General features: G+C 48.6%; 1 protein-coding gene across 2 annotated transcripts in view; it reads right to left on the reverse strand.

The window, feature by feature from the left end:
* XRCC5 (X-ray repair cross complementing 5) overlaps positions 1 to 27,186 on the reverse strand; it is a 97,684-nt gene that overhangs the window by 60,075 nt on the left and 10,423 nt on the right. For both annotated transcript variants that reach the window (XM_038744446.1, XM_038744447.1), the window contains exons 2-8: positions 25,991 to 26,104; positions 20,891 to 21,074; positions 19,062 to 19,110; positions 14,286 to 14,408; positions 12,077 to 12,247; positions 9,682 to 9,796; positions 4,080 to 4,218 (exon numbers count right to left, since the gene is read on the reverse strand). In XM_038744446.1, the coding sequence (XP_038600374.1) occupies positions 4,080 to 4,218; positions 9,682 to 9,796; positions 12,077 to 12,247; positions 14,286 to 14,408; positions 19,062 to 19,110; positions 20,891 to 21,074; positions 25,991 to 26,104 (895 nt within the window). The remainder of the gene's footprint in view (positions 1 to 4,079; positions 4,219 to 9,681; positions 9,797 to 12,076; positions 12,248 to 14,285; positions 14,409 to 19,061; positions 19,111 to 20,890; positions 21,075 to 25,990; positions 26,105 to 27,186) is intronic.

The raw sequence follows: 27,186 nt of genomic DNA on the forward strand, positions 1-27,186 counted from the left end.
GCCTAATACTGCTACTACGACTTCCACAAACACACACACACACTGTTTAGATTGGGAGCCCCTCCACCCCCCGCCCACCAGGGACAAGGACCACGTCTAATTTTTTTTTCTTAAATGGTATTTGTTAAGCGCTTATTATGTACCAGGCACCTTACTGGGCACTGGAGTAGACACAAGCTAATCAGGTTGACCACAGTCCCTGACCCAAATGGGGCTCACAGTCCCCATTTTACAGAGGAGGGAACTGAGGCACAGAGAAGTGAAATGACTTACCCAAGGCCACCTGGCAGAGAAGTGGCGGAGTCAGGATTAGAATTCAAGTCCTCTGACTCCCAGCCTGCTCCTGCTTGCTCTGCAGTTGCGGATTCGGTAGAGAGACTTGGTCTCCCATCTCTCTTTTTTTTTAATGGTATTTGTTAAGTGCTTACTATGTGCCAGGTACTGTACTAAGCACTAAGATAGATACATGATAATCAAGTTGGACACAGTCCATCTCCCACGGTGTACTTACAGTCTGAATCCTCATTTGGTAGACGAGGTAACTGATGCCCAGAGAAGTGAAATGACTTACCCAAGGTCCCACAGCAGACAAGTGACAGAGCCGGGATTAGAACTTCTGACTTTCAGGCCCGGGCTCTATTCACTAGGCCACACTGCTTCCCTCCTGGGTATTTTCTCCCAGCACTTACTACAGTGCTCTGCACGTGGTCAGCATTTAATAAATACTACTATTCATTCCATCACTTTTATTGAGCACTTACTGTGTGCAGAGCACTATACTAAGCGCTTGGGAGAGTAAAACATAACAATATGAAAGATGCATTCCCTGCCCATAACTAGCTTACAGTCTAAATGACTACTACTACTACTACAACCCGGCTCCGCCACTTATCTCTGTGACAAGTGACCTTGGGTAAGTCACTTCACTTTTCTGTACCTCAGTGACCTCATCTGTAAAATGGGGAATGAGACTGTGAGCCCCTCGTCAGAAAGGGACCGTGTCCAGCCCGATTTGCTTGTATCTACCCCTGCACTTAGTAGAGTGCCTGGCACATAGTAAGTGCTCAATAAATACCGTTATTATTATTATTCTTATTATTCCTACAATAACCACACACACTTACACACACACACACACACACACACAGAGTGCAGATCCCTAACAATCCATTTCATTTCTGGATCCTCGTCGTCACGTAGTTACATTTTCAATTAGCAGGAAGCTCGTTGTTTGTACTTCCCAAGTGCTTCCCAAGTGCTCTGCACACAGTAAGCGCTCAATAAATACGATTGAATGAATGAATGAATGAATGAATGTGGGCAGGGAACGTGTCTGCCAACTCTGGTACACTGCCGTCCCCCAAGAGTTTAGAACAGTGCTCTGCGCATGGAGGGCGCTCAAAAAATACCATGGCTTGATTGACTATCCACCTGAAAGGAAAGGGCCCCAGATAACAATGAGCACATTACTAGCCACCAAAGGGCCATGCTTAAACGAAAAAGCCCAGCAAGGTTTGCAAACATCATAATTGCAAAGACGTCGATGCTCATTTCAACACGGACTCACCAGGCCAAATGAGGGAATAAAATTTCCTCAAGAAGCACACCACTGAGACCAGTTACCCAGAAGAAAAATCTGGAAGTTTTTCTAGCCAGGGCCAATCTTGCTGAGAGCCAATGCAAATCAACCAATTGTATTTCTTGAGCACTTACTGTGTGCAGAGCACTGTACTAAGTGCTTACTTTTTGGCATTCCTCATTATTCTAATAGGGGGTATTGTTCTTCAGTCAATCAGTCAGTGATATTTATTGAGTACACTCTGCATGCAGAACAGCCTACAGCACTTCTGTACATATCTGTAATTTATTCATTTAATGTCTGTCTCCCCCGCTCCAATCATTCAATTATATTTATTGAGTGCTTACTGTGTGCAGAACACTGTACTAAGTGCTTGAAAAGTCCAATTCGGCAATAAAGAGAGATAATCCCTTTCCACACTGGGCTTACAGTCTAGAAGCTTGTTGTGGGCAGGGAACATCTTGGTTTCTTGTTGTACTGTTCTCTCCCAAGCGCTCAGTACAGTGCTTTGCACACAGTAAGAACTCAATAAATACGACTGAATGAATGAAGCAGCGTGGCTCAGTGGAAAGAGCACGGGCTTGGGAGTCAGAGGTCATGGGTTCTAATCCCGGCTCTGCCACTTATCGGCTGTGTGACTTCGGGCAAGTCACTTAACTTCTCTGTGCCTCAGTTACCTCATCTGTAAAATGGGGATGAAGACTGTGAGCCCCACATGGGACAAGCTGATCACCTTGTATCCCCCCAGCACTTAGAACAGTGCTGTGCACATAGTAAGCATTTAACAAATACCATCATCATCATGAATGAATGACTTGGGACAGTACAATTGAGTTAGCAGACATGATCCCTGCTCTCAAGGAGCTTACATTCCAATGGGGGAAAAGTATGTTGAAATTAATTATATGTTTATTCATAAAATTAACGCATTAAAAATTAGTAAATCACACTATCCAAAACAGAACTCATCTTCCCACCCAAACCCTGCCCTCCCCATTACTGTAGACAACAGCATCATTCTTCCTGTCTCACAAGCCCGTAACCTTGGCATTATACTTGGCTCTTATCTCTCATTCAACCCACATACTCAATCTGTCACTAAGTCCTGTCATTTCATCCTTCAGAACATCGCTAAAATCCATCCTTTCCTTTCCATCCAAACTGCTACCCCATTAATCCAAGCACTTATCCTATCCTGCCTGATTACCGTAACAGACTCCGAGCACTTATCATATGATTGATTGACTGACAGATAGCTCTCTCAGCTCCCCTTAAAGAAGAGAGTAAAGATGAAGTCATTACAAGCCTCTTCGTGTAAGCGTCCTCTCCTGAAGACAAGGCAGGGGTGAAGCCCCAACTCTTGGGACCCTGAATAATAACAATAATTGCAGTACATATTAAGGGCTAATAGTGTGTCAACCACTGTACTAAGCGCTGGGGTAGGTGTGAGATCATCAGATCCCACATGAGGTGCACAGTCTAAAACTCCAACGGACAGAATGCCAGAATGGGCTGCAGATGGGTGGTCTCATTCATTCAATCGTATTTATTTAGTACTTATTGTGTGCAGAGCACTGTACTAGGTGCTCTCCTTTGGACCTGAGATAAGAGTTGTCCAAGCCAGGGATAGTTCAGTCTTCTTGGGACATCTCTCTCCCCTCTAAACTCACTGTGGTCAGGGAATATATTGCTATATTGAACTCTCCCAAGTGCTTAGTACAGTGCTCTGCACACAGTGAGTGCTCAATAAATGTTGCTGAATGAATGGTCTGCAATCGAAGCTAAGTCAGGGATAATTCCTCCTCCTGGGGACCTGAGGTAAGGGATAATTCAGTCTCCTTGGAATGTTTCTCTCCCCACTAGACCATAAGCTCATTGTGGGCAGGGAACGTGCCTGTTTATTGCTATACTGTATTCTTCCAAGTGCTTAGTACAGTGCTCCTCACAGAGCAAGTGTTCAATAAATACAGTTGAATGAATGAATGACCTGAGATAAAAGCTGACCAAGCCTGGGGTAATTCGACCTCCTTGTGACCTGTCATTGATTCATTCAATCGTATTTGAGCGCTTACTGTGTGCACAGCACTGGACTAAGCGCTTGGGAAGTACAAATCGATAACATATTTACCTGAGGTAAATGTACCTAAGGTAACCTGATGTTTACCTAACATTTACCTGAGGTAAAAGCTGGCCAAGCCAAGGATAACTCGACTTTCTGGGGATCTGAGCTAAGAGCGCAACTTATTTGGGGTCTAAGGTAAAAGGTGACCAAGCCAGGTGTAATTCCATCACCTTGGGATCTGAGGGAGGAGCTGACCGAGCCAGGGATAATTTGGCAAAGCTGGCAGCTCGAAATCCAGGCACATCAAGAGAGCATGTTTGAAACCATTCCCTTCCTATGGTAAAAACTCCTGGGAGCTGAGTCTGGCGCCGTTCGAGCCGACGCGGGAAGTGTCCCTGGCTGCCCATGGTCCCGGAGGGCCGGCCGGTAGCCACGCACCTTGCAGAATGTCGTCTCTCTGGACCTCCGTTTCGTCATCGTTATTCAGGCAGTAAACGGTCTCTCTCCGCACGTCCTCCTTCTTTTCGGTCCGTGCGTCCACAACCGTCCAAGTCTTCTTGACTTTCTCCTCTAAGATCTTTATTTCCGGAGGACGGAAAACAAACAAACATTGCTGAGGACGTGCTTGACACATAGTAATGAACAAATACCATCATCATCATCATCATTATTATTATTATTATTATTACTGAGAAGCAATCTTAACTGCTTGGCTCGAGAACAGGAACGTAACGGATAATTCCGATTCCCAGGGAAATAAAAATCCCCAGTCGAGTCAATAAAAGGCTGGATTCCCTCCAGTCCCAAATTCTTGGTTGGAACTGCTCACAAGACGCAAGTTGGGCTGATTTGAATTTCCTCTCCGTATCCACCCCACCTTCTAGTGGAGGATTTCATGAGTAGTAAAAGCGCTCCCGTGTACTAAGCGCCGAGCACTGTTCTAAGCGCCTTTCCCTTCCAAGCCGACGGTGATGGCTGCATTTCTGAAATCCTGTGTCATTTCCTCAGTGATCCACTCATTCTTTCAGTCATATTTATTGAGCACTTACTGTGTGCAAGAGCACTGTACTAAGCGCTTGGGAAGTACAAGTTGGCAACAGTGGAAAGAGCCCGGGCTTGAGGGTCAGGGGTCCTGGGTTCTAATTCGATCGTATTGATTTATCGTATTTAATCATATTTATCGAGGGCTTACTGGGTGCAGAGCACTGTGCTGAGCGCTTGGGGAGTCCAAGTCAATCAATCAATCAATCATTCGTATTTATTGAGCGCTTACTGTGTGCAGAGCACTGTACTAGGCGCTTGGGAAGTCCAAGTCGGCAACATATGGAGACGGTCCCTACCCAACGGCGGGCTCACAGTCTAGAAGGGGGAGACGGACAACAAAGCAAACCATATTAACAAAATAAAATAAATAGAATAGTAAATATGTACAAGTAAAATAAATAGAGCAATAAATAGGCTCCTCTGGGCCTCAGTTCCCTCATCTGTAAAATGGGGGTGAAGACAGTGAGCACCCCGTGGGACAACCTGATCACCTTGTAACCTCCCCAGTGCTTAGAACAGTGCTTTGCACATAGTAAGCGCTTAATAAATACCATCATCATCATCATCATCATCCAAACTGCTATCACATTAATGGAAGCAACTCTCCCATCCCGCCTTGATGATTGTATCAGCCTCCTTGCTGACCTCCCCGCCTCTTGTCTCTTTCCACTCCAGTCCATATTCCAATCTGTTGACCAAATCATTTTCCTTCTAAACCGTTTAGATCATGTTTCCCAACTGTTCAAGAAACTCCATCATCATCATCATCTTCAATCGTATTTATTGAGCGCTTACTGTGTGCAGAGCACTGTACTAAGCGCTTGGGAAGTACAAGTTGGCAACACATAGAGACAGTCCCTACCCAACAGTGGGCTCACAGTCTAAAAGGGGGAGACAGAGAACAAAACCAAACATACTAACAAAATAAAATAAATAGAATAGATATGTACAAGTAAAATAAATAAATAGAGTAATAAATATGTACAAACATATATATATATATATGTATATATACAGGTTGCCCATCCACCTCTGCATCAAGCAAAAACTCTTCACCATCAGCTTTAAAGCACCTACTCACCTTTCCCACTCCTACCTCACCTCACACTACTCTCCTACTACAATCCAGGCAGCACACTTCATTTCTCTGGTCCTAACTCTTTCACTGTACCTCAATCTCGTCTATCTCGCTGCCGACCTCTTGCTCACATCCCACCTGTGGCCTGGAATGCCCTCCCTCCTCCTATCAGCCCGATAACTGCTCTCTCTCCCACTTCAAAGTCTTACTGAAGGCCCATCTCCTCCAAGAAACCTTCCCTGATTGAGCCCTCCTCTCCTCTTCTCCCACTCCTTTATGCCTGGCTCATACTTGCTCCTTCATTCATCCTCCCTCCCTTCCCCATAGAGCATTTGTATATAGCATTCATTCATTCATTCATTCATTCATTTATTTATATATATATATAAAGCAAACACTCTTCACCATTGGCTTTAAAGCACTTACTCACCTTTCCCACTCCTACCTCACCTCACACTGCTTTCCTACTACAATCCAGGCAGCACACTATATAAATATATATATTAATGTCTGTCTCCCCCTCTAGAGTGTGAGCTCGCTGTAGGCAGGGAATGTGTCTGATGTTATACAGTACTCTGCCAAGAGCTTAGTACAGTGCTTTTATCAGAGTAAGTGCTCAATAAACACAATTGAATAGACCTCTAAAAATCAGGGAGGGGGGGAGAGAGGGCACAGAGAGGGGGAAGGGGAAGGAGAAGAGGAGCGTGGAAAAGAGAAGGAAGAGCAGAGGTGGTGGGGGACAAAGGAAGGAAAGAGGGAGGGGAGTCGGAAGGACAGGTTCTAATCAGTCAATCGATCATATTTATTAAGTGCTTACTGTGCAGAGCACTGTACTAAGCACTGGGGAAAGTACAATGCAACACTGCTTGGCACATAGTAGGTGCTTAACAAGCAACATTATTATTGTAAAAATATTATTATATTATTATTATAATCCCAGCTCCACCATTTGTCTGCTGGGTGACCTTTCACCGCTCAATCAATCCATGGCATTTACTGAGTGCTTACTACACGCAGAGCACTGTACTAAGCACATGGGAGAGTATAATTTTACAGAGTTAGCAGATATTTAGCAGAGTTAGAGAAGCAGCATGGCTCAATGGAAAGAGCATGGGCTTGGGAGTCAGAGGTCATGGGTTCAAATCCTGGCTCTGACACTTGTCAGCTGTGTGACCTTGGAGAAGCCACTTAACTTCTCTGTGCCTCAGGTACCTCATCTGTAAAATGGGGATTAAGACTGTGAGCCCCACTTGGGACAACCTGATCACCTTGTATCCCCCAGAGCTTAGAACAGTGCTTTGTATCACCTTGTATCCCCCAGAGCTTAGAACAGTGCTTTCTACATAGTAAGCACTTAACAAACACCATTATTAATATTATTATTATATGTTCCTAGACTGTGAGACTATTGTTGGGTAGGGACCATCTCTATATGTTGCTGATTTGTACTTCCCAAGTGCTTAGTACAGTGCTCTGCATACAGTAAGTGCTCAATAAATACGATTAAATGAATGAACGCCATTCTCCCTCGACCAACGCCAACTCTCTCCTCGACCCCCTACAATCTGTCTTCCGTCCCCTACATTCCACGGAAACTGCCCTCTCAAAGGTCACCAATGACCTCCTGCTTGCCAAGTCCAATGGCTCATACTCTATCCTAATCCTCCTCGACCTCTCAGCTGCCTTCGACACTGTGGACCACCCCCTTCTCCTCAACATGCTATCTGACCTTGGCTTCACAGACTCCGTCCTCTCCTGGTTCTCCTCTTATCTCTCCGGCCATTCATTTTCAGTCTCTTTTGCAGGCTCCTCCTCCCCCTCCCATCCACTTACTGTAGGGGTACCTCAAGGTTCAGTTCTTGGTCCCCTTCTGTTCTCTATCTACACTCACTCCCTCGGTGAACTCATTCACTCCCACGGCTTCAACTATCATCTCTCCGCTGATGACACCCAAATCTCCATCTCTGCCCCTGCTCTCTCCCCCTCTCTTCAGGCTCGCATCTCCTCCTGCCTTCAGGACATCTCCATCTGGATGTCTGCCCGCCACCTAAAACTCAACATGTCCAAGACTGAACTCCTTGTTTTCCCTCCCAAACCCTGCCCTCTCCCTGACTTTCCCATCACTGTTGACAGCACTACCATCCTTCCTGTCTCACAAGCCCGCAAACTTGGTGTCATCCTCAACTCCGCTCTCTCGTTCACCCCTCACATCCGAGCCGTCACCAAAACCTGCCGGTCTCAGCTCCACAACATTGCCAAGATCCGCCCTTTCCTCTCCATCCAAACCGCTACCCTGCTCGTTCAAGCTCTCATCCTACCCTGTCTGGATTACTGTATCAGCCTCCTCTCCGATCTCCCAGCCTCCTGTCTCTCCTCACTTCAACCCATACTTCACGCCGCTGTCCGGATCGTCTTTGTGCAGAAACGCTCTGGGCATGTTACTCCCCTCCTCAAAAATCTCCAGTGGCTACCAATCAACCTACGCATCAGGCAAAAACTCCTCACCCTCGGCTTCAAGGCTGTCCATCACCTCGACCCCTCCTACCTCACCTTCCTTCTCTCCTTCTACAGCCCAGCCCGCACCCTCCACTCCTCGGCTACTAATCTCCTCACCGTGCCTCGTTCTCGCCTGTCCCGCCGCCGACCCCTGGCCCACGTCCTCCCCCTGGCCCGGAATGCCCTCCCTCCGCACATCTTCCTCCCTTCAAGGCCCTACTGAGAGCTCACCTCCTCCAGGAGGCCTTCCCAGACTAAGCCCCCTCCTTCCTCTCCCCCTCCCCATCCCCCCGCCTTACCTCTTTCCCCTCCCCACAGCACCTGTATATATGTATATATGTTTGTACGTATTTATTACTCTATTCATTTATTTTATTTGTACATATTTATTCTATTTATTTTATTTTGTTAATATGTTTTGTTTGGTTCTCTGTCTCCCCCTTCTAAATTGCGAGCCCACCGTTGGGTAGGGACCGTCTCCATATGTTGCCAACTTGTACTTCCCAAGCGCTTACTACAGTGCTCTGCACACAGTAAGCACTCAATAAATATGATTGAATGAACGAATGAATATGTTCCCTGCCCATAAACTCACAGTCTCGAAGACCTCGGGCAAGACATTTCATTTCTCATCTACAAAATGAGGATTAAGACTGTATGTACACTGTGGGAGATGGACTGTGTCCAACTTGTTTATCATGTATCTATCTTAGTGCTTAGTACAGTGCCTGGCACATAGTAAGCGCTTAACAAATACCATTTAAAAAAAAAAGAGAGATGGGAGACCAAGTCAATCTACAGAATCCCCAACTGTAGAGTGAGCGAGAGCAGGCTGGATGTCAGAAAGACCTGAATTCTAATCCTGGCTCAGCCACTTGTCTGCCAGGTGACCTTGAGCAAGTCATTTCACTTCTCTGCGCCTCAGTTCCCTCCTCTGTAAAATGGGAACTAAGAGCGTGAGCCCCATGTGAGACACGGATTGTGTCCAACCTGACTGCATGTTTTGTTTTGTTGTCTGTCTCCCCCTTCTAGACTGTGAGCCCGTTGTTGGGTAGGGACCGTCTCTATATGTTGCCAACTTGTACTTCCCAAACACTTAGTACAGTGCTCTGCACACAGTAAGCGCTCAATAAATACAATTGAATGAATGAATGATTACCTTGTCTCTACCCCAGTGCTTAGTATGGTGCCTGGCACATAGTAACCTCTTAACAAAAAAAAGATTAAAAAAAAAAATGTCCACTTCCTCCTCTAGACTGTAGCTCACTGTGGGTGGAGGATGCGTCTACCAACTCTGTTGCAGTGTCCTCTCCCCCGAGCGCTGAGTCCAGTGCTCGGCCCACAGTAAGCGCTCACTAAACCCCACTGCCGATGTTGGCGGTAAGGGGAGGGGGCCGGCGGAGCCGCCTCGCCGTGGCTCACCGCCTTGTAGGCCACGATCCTGATGGACAGGTGGGAGCCAATGGTCAGCTGACAGGGCCACGGCATGGGCCGCCGCTGAAGCTTCTTGAAGATGGACAGCTGGCGCAGACTCTCGCTGAGGTAAAAAGAGACAGACAGAGAGTGTGAGTGTGTGTGTATGTGTGTATAAAAATAATAATAATGATGGCATTTATTAAGCGCTTACTACGTGCAAAGCACTGTTCAAAGTGCTGGGGAGGTTACAAGCTGATCAGGTTGTCCCAGAGTTGGGGGGGCTCACAGTTTTATTCTCCATTTTACAGATGAGGGAACCGAGGGGCAGAGAAGTTAAGTGACTTCCCCAAAGTCACACAGCCGACAACTGGCGGAGCCGGGATTTGAGCCCCTAACCTCTGACTCCAAAGCCCGTGCTCTTTCCACTGAGCCACAATGCTTCTCATTGCCACGCTGCTTCTCATTAACAGTGTATGTTTGTGTATGTGTGTGAGTCAATTGTATTTACTGAGCACTTACTGTGCACAGAGCATTGTCCTAAGTGCTTGGGAGAGTACAACAGAACAATAAATAGAAACATTCCCTGCCTCTGTGTGTGCGTGTTTGTGCATACGCACCTGTGTGTACAGGTGTGTGAGCATGTGGGAGCATGTGTTTGATTAATAATAATAATGATGGCATTTATTAAGCGGTTACTATGTGCAAAGCACTGTTCTAAGCGCTGATTGTGTTTGAGGAGTGGCATGGCCTAGTGGAAAGAGCCCAGGCCTGGGAGTTAGGACCTGGGTTCTACTCCTGGCTTCATCTCTTTGGGCAAGTCACTTCACTTCTCTGGGCCTCAGTCACCTCATCTGTAAAACCAGGATTAAGACTGTGAGCCCTACGTGAGACAGGGACTGTGTCCAACCCAATTACCTTGAATCCACCCCTGTGTTTAGTACAGAGCCTGGCACCTAATAAGCGCTCCACAAATACCACAGTTATTATTGGTAGCGTGCATGTGTTAGGGGAGTGCACACGTGTGTGAATGTGTTGGGGGAAAACAGGAACTAACCAGTTTGGAAGCCGATTTTGTTTTCTGACTGGACCTCAATCGGAAGGAAGGAAAGGAAGGAAGAAAAGAGGGGAGCAGAGGGGAAAGTGGGAGCAAATAGTCGGGGCAGAGCCCGAAGACAAGGGAATCAGGATGGGGGAACGGGGTGCAGAGGGAAGCTCAGAGAGCCAGGGAAGGAGAACGGGGCGCTGGGGGGAGCTCAGATTTCTGGGAAAGGAAAACAGGGCGCTGAGGGGAGCCCAGAGAGCCAGGGCAGGAAAACGGTGCGCTGAGGGGAGCTCAGATTCCTGGGGCAAGAGAATGGAGTGCTGAGAAGAGTTCAGAGAGCTGGGGAAGGGGAACGGTGTGCTGAGGGGAGACCAGAGAGCTGGGACAGGGTGACAGGGTCCTGGGGGAAGCCCAGGGAGTCGGGGAAGGGGAACAGGGCACTGAGGAGAGTCCAGAGAGCCAGGGCAGGAGAATGGGATGCTGAGGTGAGCTCAGATTTCTGGGGCATGAGAATGGGGTGCTGAGAGGAGTTCAGAGAATTGGGGAAAGGGAACGGGGAACTGAGAGGAGCCCAGAGAGCTAGGGCAGAAGGATGGACTGTGAGCTCACTGTTGGGTAGGGACTGTCTCTATATGTTGCCAACTTGTACTTCCCAAGCGCTTAGTACAGTGCTCTGCACACAGTAAGTGCTCAATAAATATGATTGATTGATTGATTGATGGGGCGGCGCTAAGAGAAGCTCAGATATCCGGGGCAGGGGAATGGGGTCCTGAGGGGTGCCCAGAGAGCTGGGACAGGAGAACAGGCACTGAGGGGAGCTCAGATTTCTGGGGCAGGAGAACGGGGTGCTGAGAAGAGTCCAGAAAGTTGGGGCAGGGGGATGGGGCGCTGAGGGGAGCCCAGAAAGCCGGGGCAGGGGTTCAGGGAGCTGAGGAGAGTTCTGAGAGCTGGGGAAGAGGATGGGGCACTGAGGGGAGACCAGAGAGCTGGGGCAAGGGAATGGGGCACTGTGGGGAGCTTAGATTTCCAGAAAAGGAGAACGGGGCGCTGAGAGGAGCTTGGATTTCTGGGAAAGGAGAAGGGAGCACTGAGGAGATTTCAGAGAGCTGCAGACAGGGAGCGGGACACTTAGAGGAGACAAGAGAGCTGAGGAAGGGGAACGAGGTGCTGAGGGGAGTCCAGAGAGCTGGGACAGGTGAACGGGGTGCTGAGAAGACCCCAGAGAGCAAAGACAGGAGACAAGATCAAAGTCCAAAATCAAGTTCCCAGCTCCAAGGGGAAGCGTTGAAATTGGTGCTTCCTGAAAGCCCAAGCCCCCAAAGGTCCCTCCCCTGCCCCCTGCCATCGCCACCGCCTAACCTGAAGGAGTACACCTCGTCCAGCCCGTCCCTGCCATCCAGGATCAACATGGTCTTCTTCACCATGTCCAGGCCCTCCTTCTGCTGCTCGGTCAGCCCCTTGGGGGGGTGCGAGCCGGGGTCTCCCAGGTCTCCCGCACCGCCTTCTTCTCTGTCCACGGTGAAGGGCAGGCTATGGGACAAAGAAAGGTAGTGCTTTGATGTATAATAACAATCATAATAATAATAACAATGTTGGTATTTGTTAAGTGCTTAGTATTTGCCAAGCACTGTTCTAAGCGCTGGGGTACATAGAAGGTAATCAGAGCTTTAATTCTTTAATTCTATTTGTTCTGACGACTTGACACCTGTCCACATGTTTTGTTTTGCTGTCTGTCTCCCCCTTCTAGACTGTGAGCCTGTTGTTGGGTAGGGACCGTCTCTATATGTTGCCAACTTGTACTTCCCAAGCGCTTAGTACAGTGCTCGGCACACAGGAAGCACTCAATAAATACGATTGAATGAATGAATGAATGAATTGTCCCACGTAGGGCTCACAGTCTTCATCCCCATTTTACAGATGAGGTAACTGAGGCCCAGAGAAGTGAAGTGGCTTGCCCAAGGTCACACAGCTGACAAGCGGCAGAGCCGGGATTAGAACCCATGACCTCTGATTCCCAAGCCTGGGCTCTGTCCACTAAGCCACACTCCTTTCTCTGTCCCTCCCCATACGCTTCCCTACAAACCTTCAGGGGCGGGAACCTGTGGGATCCATCAGCCCCTTGGTGGGGTGGGAGCCGTGGTCACCTGGGTCACCCGGGTCTCCGGTGCCACTTTCTGCATGGCCTGGTGGATTAGAGCACAGGCCTGGGAGTTATAAGGACCTGGGTTTTAATCCCAGCTCCACCACATCATTATTATTATTATGGTATTTGTAAAGCACTTATTACGTGCCAAGCACTGTTCTAAGCACTGGGGTAAATACAAGGTAGATACCACATGTCTGCTGTGTGATCTTGGCCAAGTCACTTCACTTCTCCGTGACTCAGTTACCTCATCTGTAAAATGGTGATTCAGACTGTGAGCCCCGTAAGGGGCAGGGACTGTGTCCAACCTGATTAGCTTATATCAACCCCAGTGCTTAGAACGGTGCTTGACACACAGTATGCGCTTAACAAATACCATCATTATTACTGTTATTATTGTACTTTCCCAAGCGCTTAGTACATTCATTCATTCAATTGTATTTATTGAGTGCTTACTGTGTGCAGAGCACTGTATTAAGCGCTTGGGAAGTACAAATCGGCAACATATAGAGACGGTCCCTACCCAACAACGGGCTCACAGTCTAGAAGGGGGAGACAGACAACAAAACAAAACAAGTAGACAATGCTCTGCATACAGTAGGTGCTCAATAAATACGACTGGATGGATGAATGAATGAATGAATGAAAGGCAAGCTAAGGCCCCCAGGAGATACTAGGCTGTGGAGCGACAGTGATACAGACCCCTTTCCTGAAGAGCTAGCTGCCCCTCTAGACTATAAACTCGGTGTGGGCAGGGAATATGATGAGGATGGTATTTCTCTAGTGCACACTATGTGCCAAGCACTGGGTGGGGTGGGGGGAGAGGGAGATACAAGGCAATCAGGTTGTCCCATGTGGGGCTCACAGTCTTAATCCTCATTTTACAGATGAGGAAACAGAGGCCCAGAGAAGTGAAATGAGTTGCCCAAAGTCACACAGCTGACAAGTGGCGGAGCCAGGATTAGAACCCATGACATCTGACTCCTAATAATTAATAATAATAATAATAATAATAATAGGCATTTGTTAAGTGCTTACTATGTGCAAAGCACTGTTCTAAGCGCTGGGGAGGATACAGGGTGATCAGGTTGTCCCACGTGGGGCTCACAGTCTTCATCCCCATTTTACAGACTCCTAAGCTCATGCTCTTTCCATTGAGCCACGCTGCTTCTCTACCAGCTCTGTCCTACTGGACACTCCCAAGCGTGAGAGTCCAATAGAAGACTGCTCTATCCCCAGGGTGGTGGGAGTCCTGGGTGGTCCCCAGAGGATGGTCCGAGACCCCTCTGCCTTCCCCAGGCTCAGAGCCCTTCCTAGATTTCCTCCCTTCACCCATGTCCCTGGCTCCCTCTCCCTTCCGCCCGATCACAGGGTCTGTCAGGGGGGCAGGATCCCCCACCTCCAGCCCACTGGTTGGATCCTTACAAGAACTGCAGGGAGATGCCAAATTTCTTCAAGTTATTAATGATGACTTCCACCTGGTCATGGCTGAAGGGGCTGCTGAGGTCAGTAAACACCTCGATGTGTCGCCTGTCAAACTTCTTTCCTCTGAAACAAAGAGAGAGGAGAGAGAAAGGGGTTGGGGGTGAGGAAGAGTGCAAAAAGAGGGGACAGAGGATGAGAGTGAGAGGAAAAGAGGAAGCGAGAGAGGGAAAATAGAAGGAGGAGAAAATGAGGAGAAAGTGAGATGAGAGAGAAGAGAGTAAAAAAAGGGAGAAGATGGGAGGGAGAGAGATGAGAGCGGGCAGAGAGTGATAAAGAGGGAGAGATGAATGAGGGAGCAAAGAGAGGGAGTGAGAGAAAGGGACAGAGAAGGGGGAGAGAAGAGGGAAAGGAGAGAGAGAACGGGGTGATAATGGGGAGAGAAGGGGGATAGAAAGGGAAGAGAAGAGGGGTGAGAAGGGAGAGAGGGAGGGGGAGAGAGGGAGAAGAGAGACAGAGGGGTCTGTTACATTAGGGAACACTGTACTGAGTCCTTTTCTAAAAGGACACAGATAAGCAAGTAGGGGCTGAGCAGCCTTGGGGAACCCCAATTTGTCACTTCATTTCCTCTTCTCCCATTCCCTTCTGGGTCACCCCTGGACTTGGATTTGCCCCCTTGATTCACCCCTCCCTTGGCCTCAAAGCATTTATGTCCATATCTGTAATTTATTTATATTAATGTCTGTCTTCCCCTCTAGACTGTAAGCTCATTGTGGGCAGGGAACATGTCTACCAACTCTATATGTTGCCAATTTGTACTTCCCACGTGCTCTGCACACAGTAAGTGCTCAATAAATATGACTGAATGAATGAATGGACTGTGTTATAGTGTACTCTCCCAAGCGGTTGGTACAGTGATCTGCACACCATAAGCGCTCAACAAATATGACTGACTGACGGAGACCATCTCAGGGAGACTCCAGTCTAGTGAAATAATAATAATAATGATGGCATTTGTTAAGCGCTTACTATATGCGAAGCACTGTTCTAAGCGCTGGGGGGATACAAGATGATCAGGTTGCCCCACGAGAGGCTCACAGTCTTAATCCTCATTTTACAGATGAGGTAACTGAGGCTCAGAGAAGTTCGTGGCTCAGTGGAAAGAGCCTGGGCTTTGGAGTCAGAGGTCATGGGTTCAAATTCCGGCTCTGCCAATTGTCAGCTGTGTGACTTTGGGCAAGTCACTTAACTTCTCTGTGCCTTAGTTACCTCATCTGTAAAATGGGGATTAAGACTGTGAGCACCCTGTGGAGCACAACCTGAACACCTTGTCACCGCCCTAGTGCTTAGAACAGTGCTTTGCACATAGTAAGCACTTAATAAATGCCATTATTAATTAATTAATTAAGTTACTTGTCCAAGGTCACACTGCAGACATGTGGCAGAGCCGGGATTAGAACCCAAGACCTCTGACTCCCAAGCCCGGGCTCTTTCCACTGAGCCATACTGCTTCTCTGCTGCCACCCCAGGCCCACAATATCTTGTCAGAGAAGCATCATGGCCTAGTGCACAGAGCCCAGGCCCGGGAGTCAGAAGGACCTGGGTTCTAATCCTGACACGTGTCGTGTGACCTTGAGCAAGTCGCTTCCCTTCTCTATGCCAGGTTCCCTCGTCTGGAAAATGGGGACTAAGCCTGTGAGCCCTATATGGGACAGGGACTGTGTCTGACCCTATTTGCTTGTATCCACCCCAGCGCTTAGTACAGTGCCTGGCACATAGTAAGCGTTTAACAAGTGCCATTACTATTAGTGACCCAGTTGTCCTCCCGCCCCAATTCCTGGACAATCAGTAAGGAACCGTTGAAAAGACACCAAGACACCAAGCTGGCAACTGGCTTGGATTGGCAGTCTAGAGAAGCCGCATGGTTTAGGGGCAAGAGCCCAGGGCCTTCTTACTCCCAGGCCTGGCCTCTATCCGCCGATAATATTAATATTAGAAAAGCAGCATGGTTTAGCGGAAAGAGCCCAGGCTTGGGAGTCAAAGGTCGTGGGTCCTAATCCCGGCTCCGCCACTTAATATAATAATAATAATAATAATAATGGTATTTATTAAGCGCTTACTATGTGCAAAGCACTGTTCTAAGCGCTGAGGAGGTTACAAGGTGATAAAGTTGTCTCACAGGGGGCTCACAGTCTTAATCCCCATTTTACAGATGAGGGAACTGAGGCACAGAGAAGTTAAGGGACTTGCCCAAAGTCACACGGCTGACACCTGGTGGAGCCGGGATTCAAACCCATGACCTCTGATTCCAAAGCCCGGGCTCTTTCCACTGAGCCATGCTGCTTCTCAGCACTTATGAGCTGTGTGATTTTGAGCAAGTTGCTTGACTTCTCTGGGCCTCAGTTCCCTCATCTGGAAAATGGGGATTAAGACTTTGAGTGCCACATGGGACAATCTGATTACCTTGTATCTCCTCCAGCACTCAGAACACTGATTGACACATAGTAAGCGCTTAACAAATGCCATCATCATCATCATCAAGGGTTCTAATCCCGGTTCTGCCTCTTACCATCTGTGTGACCTGGGGCAAGTCACTTCACTTTCCTGTGCCTCAGTGACCTCATCTGTAACACAGGGATTGAGACTGTGAGCCCCACATGGGACAGGGACTGGGCCCAACTGATTTGCTTGTATCCACCCCACTTACTAAAGTGCGTGGCACATAATAATAATAATAATGACATTTATTAAGCGCTTACTCTGTGCAAAGCACCGTTCTAAGTGCTGGGGAGGCTACAGAGTGATCGGGTTGTCCCATGGAGGGCTCACAGTCAATCCCCATTTTACAGATGAGGTAACTGAGGCCCAGAGAAGTTAAGTGACTTGCCCAAAGTCACACAGCTGACAATTGGCAGAGCTAGGATTTGAACTCTTGACCACTGACTCCAAAGCCTGTGCTCTTTCCACTGAGCCATGCTGCTTCTCTTAGTAGCACACAGTAAGCACTTAACAAATACCATAATAATAATGAAATAATTATAACGAAAATAATAATAATGATGGTATTTGATAAGGGCTTACTATGTGTCAAGAACTGTTCTAAGTGCTGGGGTACGTACAAGCTAATAATTATTATTATTATTATTAATGATAACAAGCTACTTATTAGCAATAATAACCTGATTATTATTATTATTAATTCATTCATTCAATCGTATTTATTGAGCGCTTACTGTGTGCAGAGCACTGTACTAAGCGCTTGGGAAGTACAAGTTGGCAACATACAGAGATGGTCCCTACCCAATAGTGGGCTCACAGTCTAGAAGGGGGAGACAGAGAACAAAACAAAACATATTAACAGAATAAAATAAATAGAATAAATATGTACAAGTAAAATAGATCAATAGAGTAATAAATACGCACAAACATATATACATATATACAGTACATAAAAGTCCTGCCTTGGACTTTTGCCTTTCCAAAACAGAGCTCCTTATCTTGCCACCCAAACCCTGTCCTCTCCCGGGCTTTCCCATCACTCTAGATGGCATCACCATCTTTCCCATCTCACAAATCTATAATCTTGGCATTACCCTCGACTCCGCTCTCTCATTCAATCCACATATTCAATCCATCACCAAATCCTGTCGGTCCCACCTTCACAACATCGCTAAGTCCTCCCTTTCCTCTCCATCCAAACTGCTACCACATCAGTACAATCACTCATCCTATCCCGCCTGGATTACTGCATCAGGGACTGCCTCTATATGTTGCCAACTTGTACTTCCCAAATGCTTAGTACAGTGCTCTGCACACAGTAAGCGCTCAATAAATACGATTGATTGATTGATTCTCCAACCTCCCAACCTCCTGCCTCTCCCCACTCCAGTCCATACTTCAGTCTGCTGCCCGGATTATCTTTCTAGAGAAACGTTCAGGGCGTGTCACCCCGCTCCTCAAAAATCTCCAGTGGTTGCCTATCCACCTCCATATCAAACAAAAACTCCTCATCATTGGCTTTAAAGCTGTCCATCACCTCGCCCCTTCTTACCTCACCTTGCTTCTCTCCTTCTCCATCCCAGCCCGCACACTCTGCTCCTCTGGTGCCGCTAACTTTCTCACCGGGCCTCCATCTCGCCTGTTTCGCCGCTGACCCCTGGCCCACATCCTACCTCTAGCCTGTAGATGTCTGTAATTTTATTTATTTATATTGATGTCTGCCTATTTGTATTGCTGTACGTCTCCCCCCCCTTGAGACTGTGAGCTCACTGTGGGCAGGGATTGTTACTCTTTGTTGACGTATTGTACTTTCCCAAGCGCTTAGTACAGTGCTCTGCACGCAGTAAGCACTTGATAAATTCGACTGAATGAGTGAAATGCCTGGGCACAAAGCGGAAGACCCCCAGCCGTCCTGTTGCTCAGAGAAGGGCGTGGTGGGGGCACCCACTAGACTGTAAACTCATCGTGGGCAGGGAATGTGTCTGTTATATTGTTCATTCATTTAATCGCATTTTTTGAGCGCTTACTGCATGCCAAGCGCTGTACTAAGCGCTTGGAAAGTACAATTCAGCAACAGAGATAATCCCTGCCCACAACGGGCTCACAGTCTAGAAAAGGGGAGACAGACATCAAAACAAGTAAACTATTGTACTCTCCCAAGCTCTGCACACAGTAAGCGCTCAATAAATACGACTGATTGATTGAATGAATGAATGAATGCCATCCGTGGTGCTGGGAAGCCCACCCGCAGCCCCCTCCCCACAGCCGTGTCCCACTTACACGGTTTCCTTCTGCAGCAGGTCCATGCACACGATGAGAGCATCCAGGACTGAGCCAGTTAAGGACAAGAGGCAACTGAGGCAGAGGTGGCAGGCCGGGCCCATCTGCTTCCTCAGGACCTGCCCTCCGCCCAGAAGCATCCCTTTAATGGTTTTGTTCTCTGTCTCCCGCTTCTAGACTGTGAGCCCACTGTTGGGTAGGGACTGTCTCTATATGTTGCCAACTTGTACTTCCCAAGCGCTTAGTACAGTGCTCTGCACACAGTAAGCGCTCAATAAATACGATTGATTGATTGATTAATTCATCAATAATGGCCCCCTTCGCACCCCACAGGCCACCACTCTTCCAAGAGCATGGAACTGGGAGCCAGAGAACCTGATTATTGTATCAGCCTCCTTTCTGACCTCCCAACCTCCTGCCTCTCCCCACTCCAGCCCATACTTCACTCTGCTGCCCAGATTATCTTTCTACAGAAACGTTCACAGCACGTCACCCCCACCACCTCAAAAATCCCAGCTCCTCCACTTGCCTGCTGTGTGATCCTGGGTGAGTCACTTCACTTCTTTAGGGCTCAGTTTCCTCATCTCTAAAATGGGGATTACCTGGTTTTTATTTTATTTTATGGTATCTGCTAAGCACTTATGTGTCAAACGCTTTTCTAAGTGCTGGGGTAGGTATCAATTATGTCAGGCACAGGCCCTGTCCTGCATGGGGCTCGCAGGCTAAATAGGAGGGAGAATAGTAATAATAATGGCATTTGTTAAGGGCTTACTATGTGCCAAACACTGTTCTAAGCACGGGGGTAATCAAGTTATCCCAAGTGGGGCTCACAGTTGTAATCCCCATTTTACAGATGAGGGAACTGGAGCACAGAGAAGTGAAGTGGCTTGCCCAAGGTCACACAGCTGACAAGTGGTGGAGCCGGAATTAGAACCCATGACCTCTGACTCCCAAGCCCGGGCTCTTTCCACTAAGCCATGCTGCTTCTTAGCAAACAGGAGACCTGAGGGATAGAGAGAAGTGAAGTGACTTTCCAAAGGTCACACAGCAAGAAATTGGCAGAGCCAGAATTAGAACCCAGGTCCTCCTGACTCCCACACCTGTGGTCTCTCCTAAAGACCCCAACTGCTTCTTCCTCCTATTTTGTTCTGACGATTTTGACACCTGTCTACATGTTTTGTTTTGTTGTCTGTCTCCCCCTTCTAGACTGTGAGCCCGTTGTTGGGTAGGGAACGTCTCTGTATGTTGTCGACTTGGACTTCCCAAGCGCTTAGTACAGTGCTCTGCACACAGTAAGCGCTCAATAAATACAGTTGAATGAATGAATGAATCAATCAATCATATTTATTGAGCGCTTACTGTGTGCAGAGCACTGTACTAAGCGCTTGGGAAGTACAAGTTGGCAACAAGTTGGCCCATCTCCATCTCCATCTCCTCCAGGCGGGTAGGGGGTCCTCCAGGGGACACGATGGAGGCTGGAGCCCGAAGTCGCAGACGGGTTTAAACCCGCAGGGCTCCCAAGTCCGGGGAATGTTGCCACCATTGGCATGGGGGCAGCTTGGAGAGCTGCAACCCAAGCCCCACCATTCATTCGATTGCATTTATCGGGCGCTCACTAATGAATGAATGAATGAATCCAGGGTCTTCTTCAGAAACGGAAAGATCCACCCACACGCCTCCAAACCCACCCCCCCAGGGCTTGTCATCCTGCTGGCGACTCCCTTTCCAGCTTTCCACCCCCGCCCCCAGTTTTCCGGGGTGGACCGGGCCCGGAAGGGGAAGGGTCTCATCGCCCCCCGACCCCGTCCCGTCCCCTCCGGAAAGGATACAGTCGGCTTGCTCAGAGCCCAGTTCGATGACGCTTTGAATGTCCTCCAGCAAATCAAAGTCGGGCAGCATCAGGTGTCGGTGCACTGTGATGTTCTGATACTGGCCCTCACTGGCCAGGGCGTTCTCTGTGCCCTCCGTGCCAAACAACACCAAGGCGATCTCGTCCTTGCTCTCGGCAAACACCTGGGCACGGGGCCGAGATGAGGGCTTTGAGTCTCACGTTCTTCGGCTTCTGCCTCGTCTCCGCACTTGGATCTGGGACCTTGGGGCATTTGCTGTTTGCCCCACCCTCAACCCCACGGCACTTATGGGCACATCTGGTATTTACAGATTATTTTTCATTTCACGAATAAGTGTTTCGATGACAAGTTAGGAGAAGCACTTTGTATCCTCCCCAGTGCTTAGAACAGTAAGCGCTTAATAAATGCCATCATCATTATTATTATTAAGCAGTTTGGCGTGGTGGATAGAGCACGGCCCTGGGAGTCACAAGGTCAGGGGTTCCAATCCCGGTTCTGCCACTTGTCTGCTGTGTGGCCTTGGGCAAGTCACTTCACTTCTCTGGGCCTCGGTTACCTGATCTGGAAAATGGGCATGAAGACTGTGAGCCCCATGTGGGACTGGGACGGTGTCCAACCCAATTTGCTCGTACCCACCCCAACGCTCAGTACAGTGCCTGGCACATTGTAAGTGCTTAACGAATACTACAATTAACACTATTATTAAGTTATTTATGTATATTACTGTCTGTCTCCTCCTCTAGATTATAGGCACGTGTGGACAGGGGATGTGTCTGCTAATTTTGTTGTACTGGATTCTCCCAAACGCTTCATACGGTGCTCTGCACACGGTAAGCACTCAATACTCTTGATTGATCCAATGGTTCTTGATATGTGTAAGCATTTGTGCATGTGTGCCCACCCCCTACCCTCCGCTCCTCTGCCACTAATCTCCTCACCGTGCCTCGTTCTCACCTGTCCCGCCATCGACCCCCGGCCCACGTCATCCCTGGGGCCTAGAATGTTCTCCCTCTGCCCATCCACCAAGCTAGCTCTCTTCCTCCCTTCAAGGCCCTACTGAGAGCTCACCTCCTCCAGGAGGCCTTCCCAGACTGAGCCCCTTCCTTCCTCTCCCCCTCATCCCCCTCTCCATCCCCCTCATCTTACCTCCTTCCCTTCCCCACAGCACCTGTATATATGTACATATGCTTGTACATATTTATTACTCTATTTATTTTACTTGTACCTATCTATTCTATTTATTTTATTAGTATGTTTGGTTTTGTTCTCTGTCTCCCCCTTTTAGACTGTGAGCCCACTGTTGGGTAGGGACTGTCTCTATATGTTGCCAACTTGTACTTCCCAAGCGCTTAGTACAGTGCTCTGCACACAGTAAGCGCTCAATAAATATGATTGATTGATGTGTGTGTGTGTGTGTGTGTGTGTGCAACATGAGCAAATATACATATGCCTATATTCTGTGCAAACTCTGAAGTTCGCATGAACTAACTGGGTTCCAAAAAATGTCTTTGGCGACTTTATCCTGGCCCAGATTCTAATCTTCCTGAGCCCTGGCTACCAGATTCTGTGAAATGTTTCCGCTCTGCCAGTTTGGAATTCTTCAGAAGCAAAGTGAACCTCCTCAACCCTCAAACACCCCGGGGCTTAACTGTGATGTATTTTAATGCCTCTGTCCTCCCCGTAGACAAAACCTCACTGTGGGCAGCAAAGCGTGTCTACCAACTCGGTTCTATTGGACTCTCCCAAGCATAGTATGGTGCTCTGCACACAGCAAGCGCTCAATAGATACCACTGATGAATTGATTGATTTCTTGACCTGACCAATGGACCTTGAGAATGTGAGACTGAGCCAGCTCTATTGCCATTAAAAATTCCAAAGGGCCCAAGAGGCTTTGTGGCGTTTTTTTTTTAATGGCATTTATTAAGCGCTTACTATGTGCAAAGCACTGTTCTAAGTGCTGGGGAAGTTACAAGATGAGCAGGTTGTCCCACGGGGGGCTCACAGTCTTCATCCCCATTTTACAGATGAGGGAACGGAGGCCCAGAGAAGTGAAGTGACTTGCCCAAAGTCACACAGCTGATAAGTGGCAGAGCCAGGATTTGAACCCATGACCTCTGACTCCAAAGCCAGGGCTCTTTCCATTGAGCCACGCTGCTTCCATCTCTCGTCTCTGTCAGTGTCCTCTCCCAGGGCCAGTCCAGCCTGGGGTTTGGGGGGAAAAGGGTCTCCACCTACTGCAGGAGGACCCCAAATAATAACTGATAACAACTGTGGGATTTGTTATTTGTTTACTATGTGCCAGGAACTGTACTAAGTGCTGAAGGAGAAACAGAGCAATTGGGCCAGACACAATCCCTGTCCCATACAGGGTTCACAGTTTAAATCCTCATTTTACAGATGAGGTAACTGAGGCCCAGAGAAGTGAAGTGATTTACCCAAGGTCACGCAGCAGAGCCAGGATTAGAAACTAGGCCCTTCTGACTTTGGGCGTCATCATTCATTCATTCAATCGTATTTATTGAGCGCTTACAGTGTGCGGAGTACTGTATTAACTGCCTGGGAGAGTACAATACAACAATAAACTGACACATTCCCTGCCCATAAGGAGTTTACAGTCTAGTCTGTCACCTAACCAATCCCACCCGCCGCGGGCAGATGCTGAGAAGGGAACTGTTCCCCTCCACAGCCAAGCCAGGAACCGTGACTGTCGGCTTCTTGTGGGCAGGGAATGTGTCCATTATATTGTTGTGTTATATTCACCCAAGCGCTCAGTATACTGCTGCCCTGCACACGGCTAGCACTCAATAAAAGGGACAGATTGGTTGATCAGGTTAGACACAGTCCCTATCCCACAAGGGGCTCACCGTCTTCATCTCCATTTTCCAGATGAGGGAACTGAGGCCCAGACAAGTGAAGTGACTTGCCCAGGGTCACCCAGCAGACCAGTGGCAGAGCTGGGATTAGAACCCAGGTCCTCTGACTCCCAGGCTGGGGCTCTTTCATCATCAATCGTATTTATTGAGCGCTGTGTGCAGAGCACTGTACTAAGCGCTTGGGAAGTACAAGTTGGCAACATATAGAGACAGTCCCTACCCAACAGTGGGCTCGCAGTCTAAACAGTGGGCTCTTTCCGCTAGGCCACGCTACTTTATAGGAAAGGAAGGAAAGGACGGCGGGAAAAACCAAAAATAGGGATCCTGCAGGGAGCCCGAGTCTTTAAAATGTTTTCCAAGTTCCCAGCCCTGGAATGGTGAGAGCCATAATTATAATAATAATGATGGCATTTGTTAAGCGCTTACTATGTGCCATGCGCTGTTCTAAGCACTGGGGTAGATACAAGGTCATCAGGTTGTCCCACGTGGAGCTCACAGTCTTAGTCCCCGTTTTACAGATGAGGCAACTGAGGCACAGAGAAGTTAAGTGACTTGCCCAAAGTCACACAGCTGGCAAGTATTTTGTTAATGATGTGCATTTAGCTTTAATTCTGTTTGTTCTGGTGACTTGACACCTGTCCACATGTTTTGTTTTGTTGTCTGTCTCCCCCTTCTAGACTGTGAGCCCGTTGTTGGGTATATATATATATATATACACACATGCTGCCAACTTGTACTTCCCAAGCGCTTAGTACAGTGCTCTGCATACGGGAAGCGCTCAATAAAAACGACAAAGAATGAATGAATGAATGAATGAATGAATCAGAACCCACGACCTCTGACTCCCAAGCCGGGGCTCTTTCCACTGAGCCACGCTGCTTCTCCTCCTTTTTTTTTTTTATGGCATTTATTAAGCGCTTACTATATGCAAAGGACTGTTCTAAGCGCCGGGGTAGATACAAGGTAATCAAGTTGTCCCACGTGGGGCTCACAAATTTAATCCCCATTTTACAGATGAGGTACCTGAGGCCCAGAGAAGTCAAGTGACTTGCCCGAAGTCACACAGCTGACAAGTGGCGGAGCCGGGACTCGAACCCATGACCTCTGACTCCGAAGCCCAGGCTCTTTCCACTGAGCTACGCTGCTTCTCCTTCCACCCCTTCCCCAGCTGGGAGACTCTGGCCGGGGCAAGAAGGGGAGGCGGTGAGTGGCCAGGGGCCCAGCCGCCGATTCCATCGTGCTCGGCCCGGTTCCGTGCTCCGGAGCCCAGCTCCCCGCTAAGAGTCCGCGGCAGAACCCCCTAAAACCAAGGCTGGGCTGGGGCTGGGCTTAGGCTGGGGGCTGGGGTTGGGCTGGGGCTGGAGTTGGGCTGGGCCTGGGTTTGGAATTAATAATAATAATAATAATAATATTTATTAAGCGCTTACTATGTGCAAAGCACTGCTCTAAGCGCTGGGGAGGTTACAAGGTGATCAGGTTGTCCCACAGGGGGCTCCCAGTCTTCATCCACCATTTTCCAGATGAGGGAACTGAGGCTCAGAGAAGTGAAGTGACTGGCCCGAAGTCACACAGCTGACAAGTGGTGGAGCCGGGATTTGAACCCATGACCTCTGACTCCAGAGCCCGGGCTCTTTCCACTGAGCCACGCTGCTTCTCCGGTTAAGCTGCGACTGGGTCTGTGCTCAGTAAGTAAGCGCCCAGTAGACATCTGTAAAATGGGGATGACGACTGTGAGCCCCACGCGGGACAACCTGATCGCCTTGTATTCCCCCCAGCGCTTAGAACAGTGCTTTGCACATAGTAAGCGCTTAACAAATGCCATCATTATTATTATTATTATTATTATGACTGACTGGCTGGCTGCAGCAGGGCTGGGGTTGGGCCGAGCTGAGCCAGGGCCCGGCTCCGACGCTTGTCTGCTGTTCCACCTCGGGCAAGTCGCTTTACTTCTCTGCGCCTCAGTTACCTCGACGGTAAATTGAGGATTGACACTGTGAGCCCCATGTGGGACAGGGACTGTGTCTGACCCGACTTGCTCGTATCCATCCCAATGTTCAGCAGAGTGCCTAGCACATAGTAAGCGCTTGACAAATACCATCATTATTATTATTATGATTACGGGGGCTGGGGCCGGAGCTGAAAAGGGTTGGGGCTGGGGTTTCAACCTCCATTTCGTCACCGCGCCCCAGCTCAGAGGCCACTCACCTGGCGCTGCACAAACATGCTCATCACCTTCTTGGCTTGTTCAAACGGAGACTGGTAGCCGGGGGCGGAGTTGCCCATAGCAAAGCCCACGTCCATGCAGAGGATCACCGCCGCCTGTAGCCAAGAACCACGTGTCACCCGGGGACAACCCAACGCAACTGCCCTCCTCGGTCAGCCCTTCCTAGCTGTCAAGCACTGTGCTAAACTCTGTGGTTGCTATGGGGAAAATCAGGTCGGACACAATCCCCCTCCCTCGGGAGACTCACAGTCTAAGTCGCGGCGTGGCCTTGAGAAGCAGTGTGGTGTATAAGGTCATGGGTTCTAATCCCGGCCCCACCGCTTGTCCGCTGTGTGGCCTTGGGTGAGTCACTTCACTCCTCCGGGCCTCGGAGACCCCAACTGGAAAATGGGGATTGATACTGTGAGCCCCACGTGGGACAAGGACTGTGTCCAACCCGATTTGCTTGTACCCACCTCATAGCTTAGTACGGTGCCCGGCAAACAGTAAGCGCTTAACAAATGACACAATTATTATTAATATTATTAGCGGATAGAGTCCGGGCTTGGGAGTCAGAAGGACCTGGGTTCTAATCCCGGCTCCACCACCTGCCTGCTGTGTGATCTTGGGCGTGTCGCTTCACTTCTCTGGGCCTCAGTTCCCTCGTCTGTAAATTGGGGCTTCAGACTATAAGCCCCATGTGGGACAGGAACTGTGTTCAACCTGATTAGCTTGCATCTACCCCAGTGCTTAGTACAGTGCCTGGCACATAGCAAGAGCTTCACAAATACCATCATCATTATTATTAATATTATTATTAGAACAGTACTTAACACATTGTAAGAGCTTAACAAATACCATCATTATTATTTACAGCGCTTTTGTACATATCACCAATGACCTCCTGCTTGCCAAATCCAACGCCTCCTACTCTATCCTAATCCTCCTCAACCTCTCAGCTGCCTTCGACACTGTGGACCACCCCCTTCTACTCAACATGCTATCCAACCTTGGCTTCACAGACTCCGTCCTCTCCTGGTTCTCCTCTTACCTCTGCGGTCGTTCATTCTCAGTCTCTTTTGCAGGCTCCTCCTCCCCCTCCCATCCCCTTACTGTGGGGGTTCCCCAAGGTTCAGTTCTCGGTCCCCTTCTGTCCTCGATCTACACTCACTCCCTTGGTGACCTCATTCACTCCCAC

The sequence above is a fragment of the Tachyglossus aculeatus genome, chromosome 1 (genome assembly GCF_015852505.1).
Source record: "Tachyglossus aculeatus isolate mTacAcu1 chromosome 1, mTacAcu1.pri, whole genome shotgun sequence".
Taxonomy (NCBI): domain Eukaryota; kingdom Metazoa; phylum Chordata; class Mammalia; order Monotremata; family Tachyglossidae; genus Tachyglossus; species Tachyglossus aculeatus.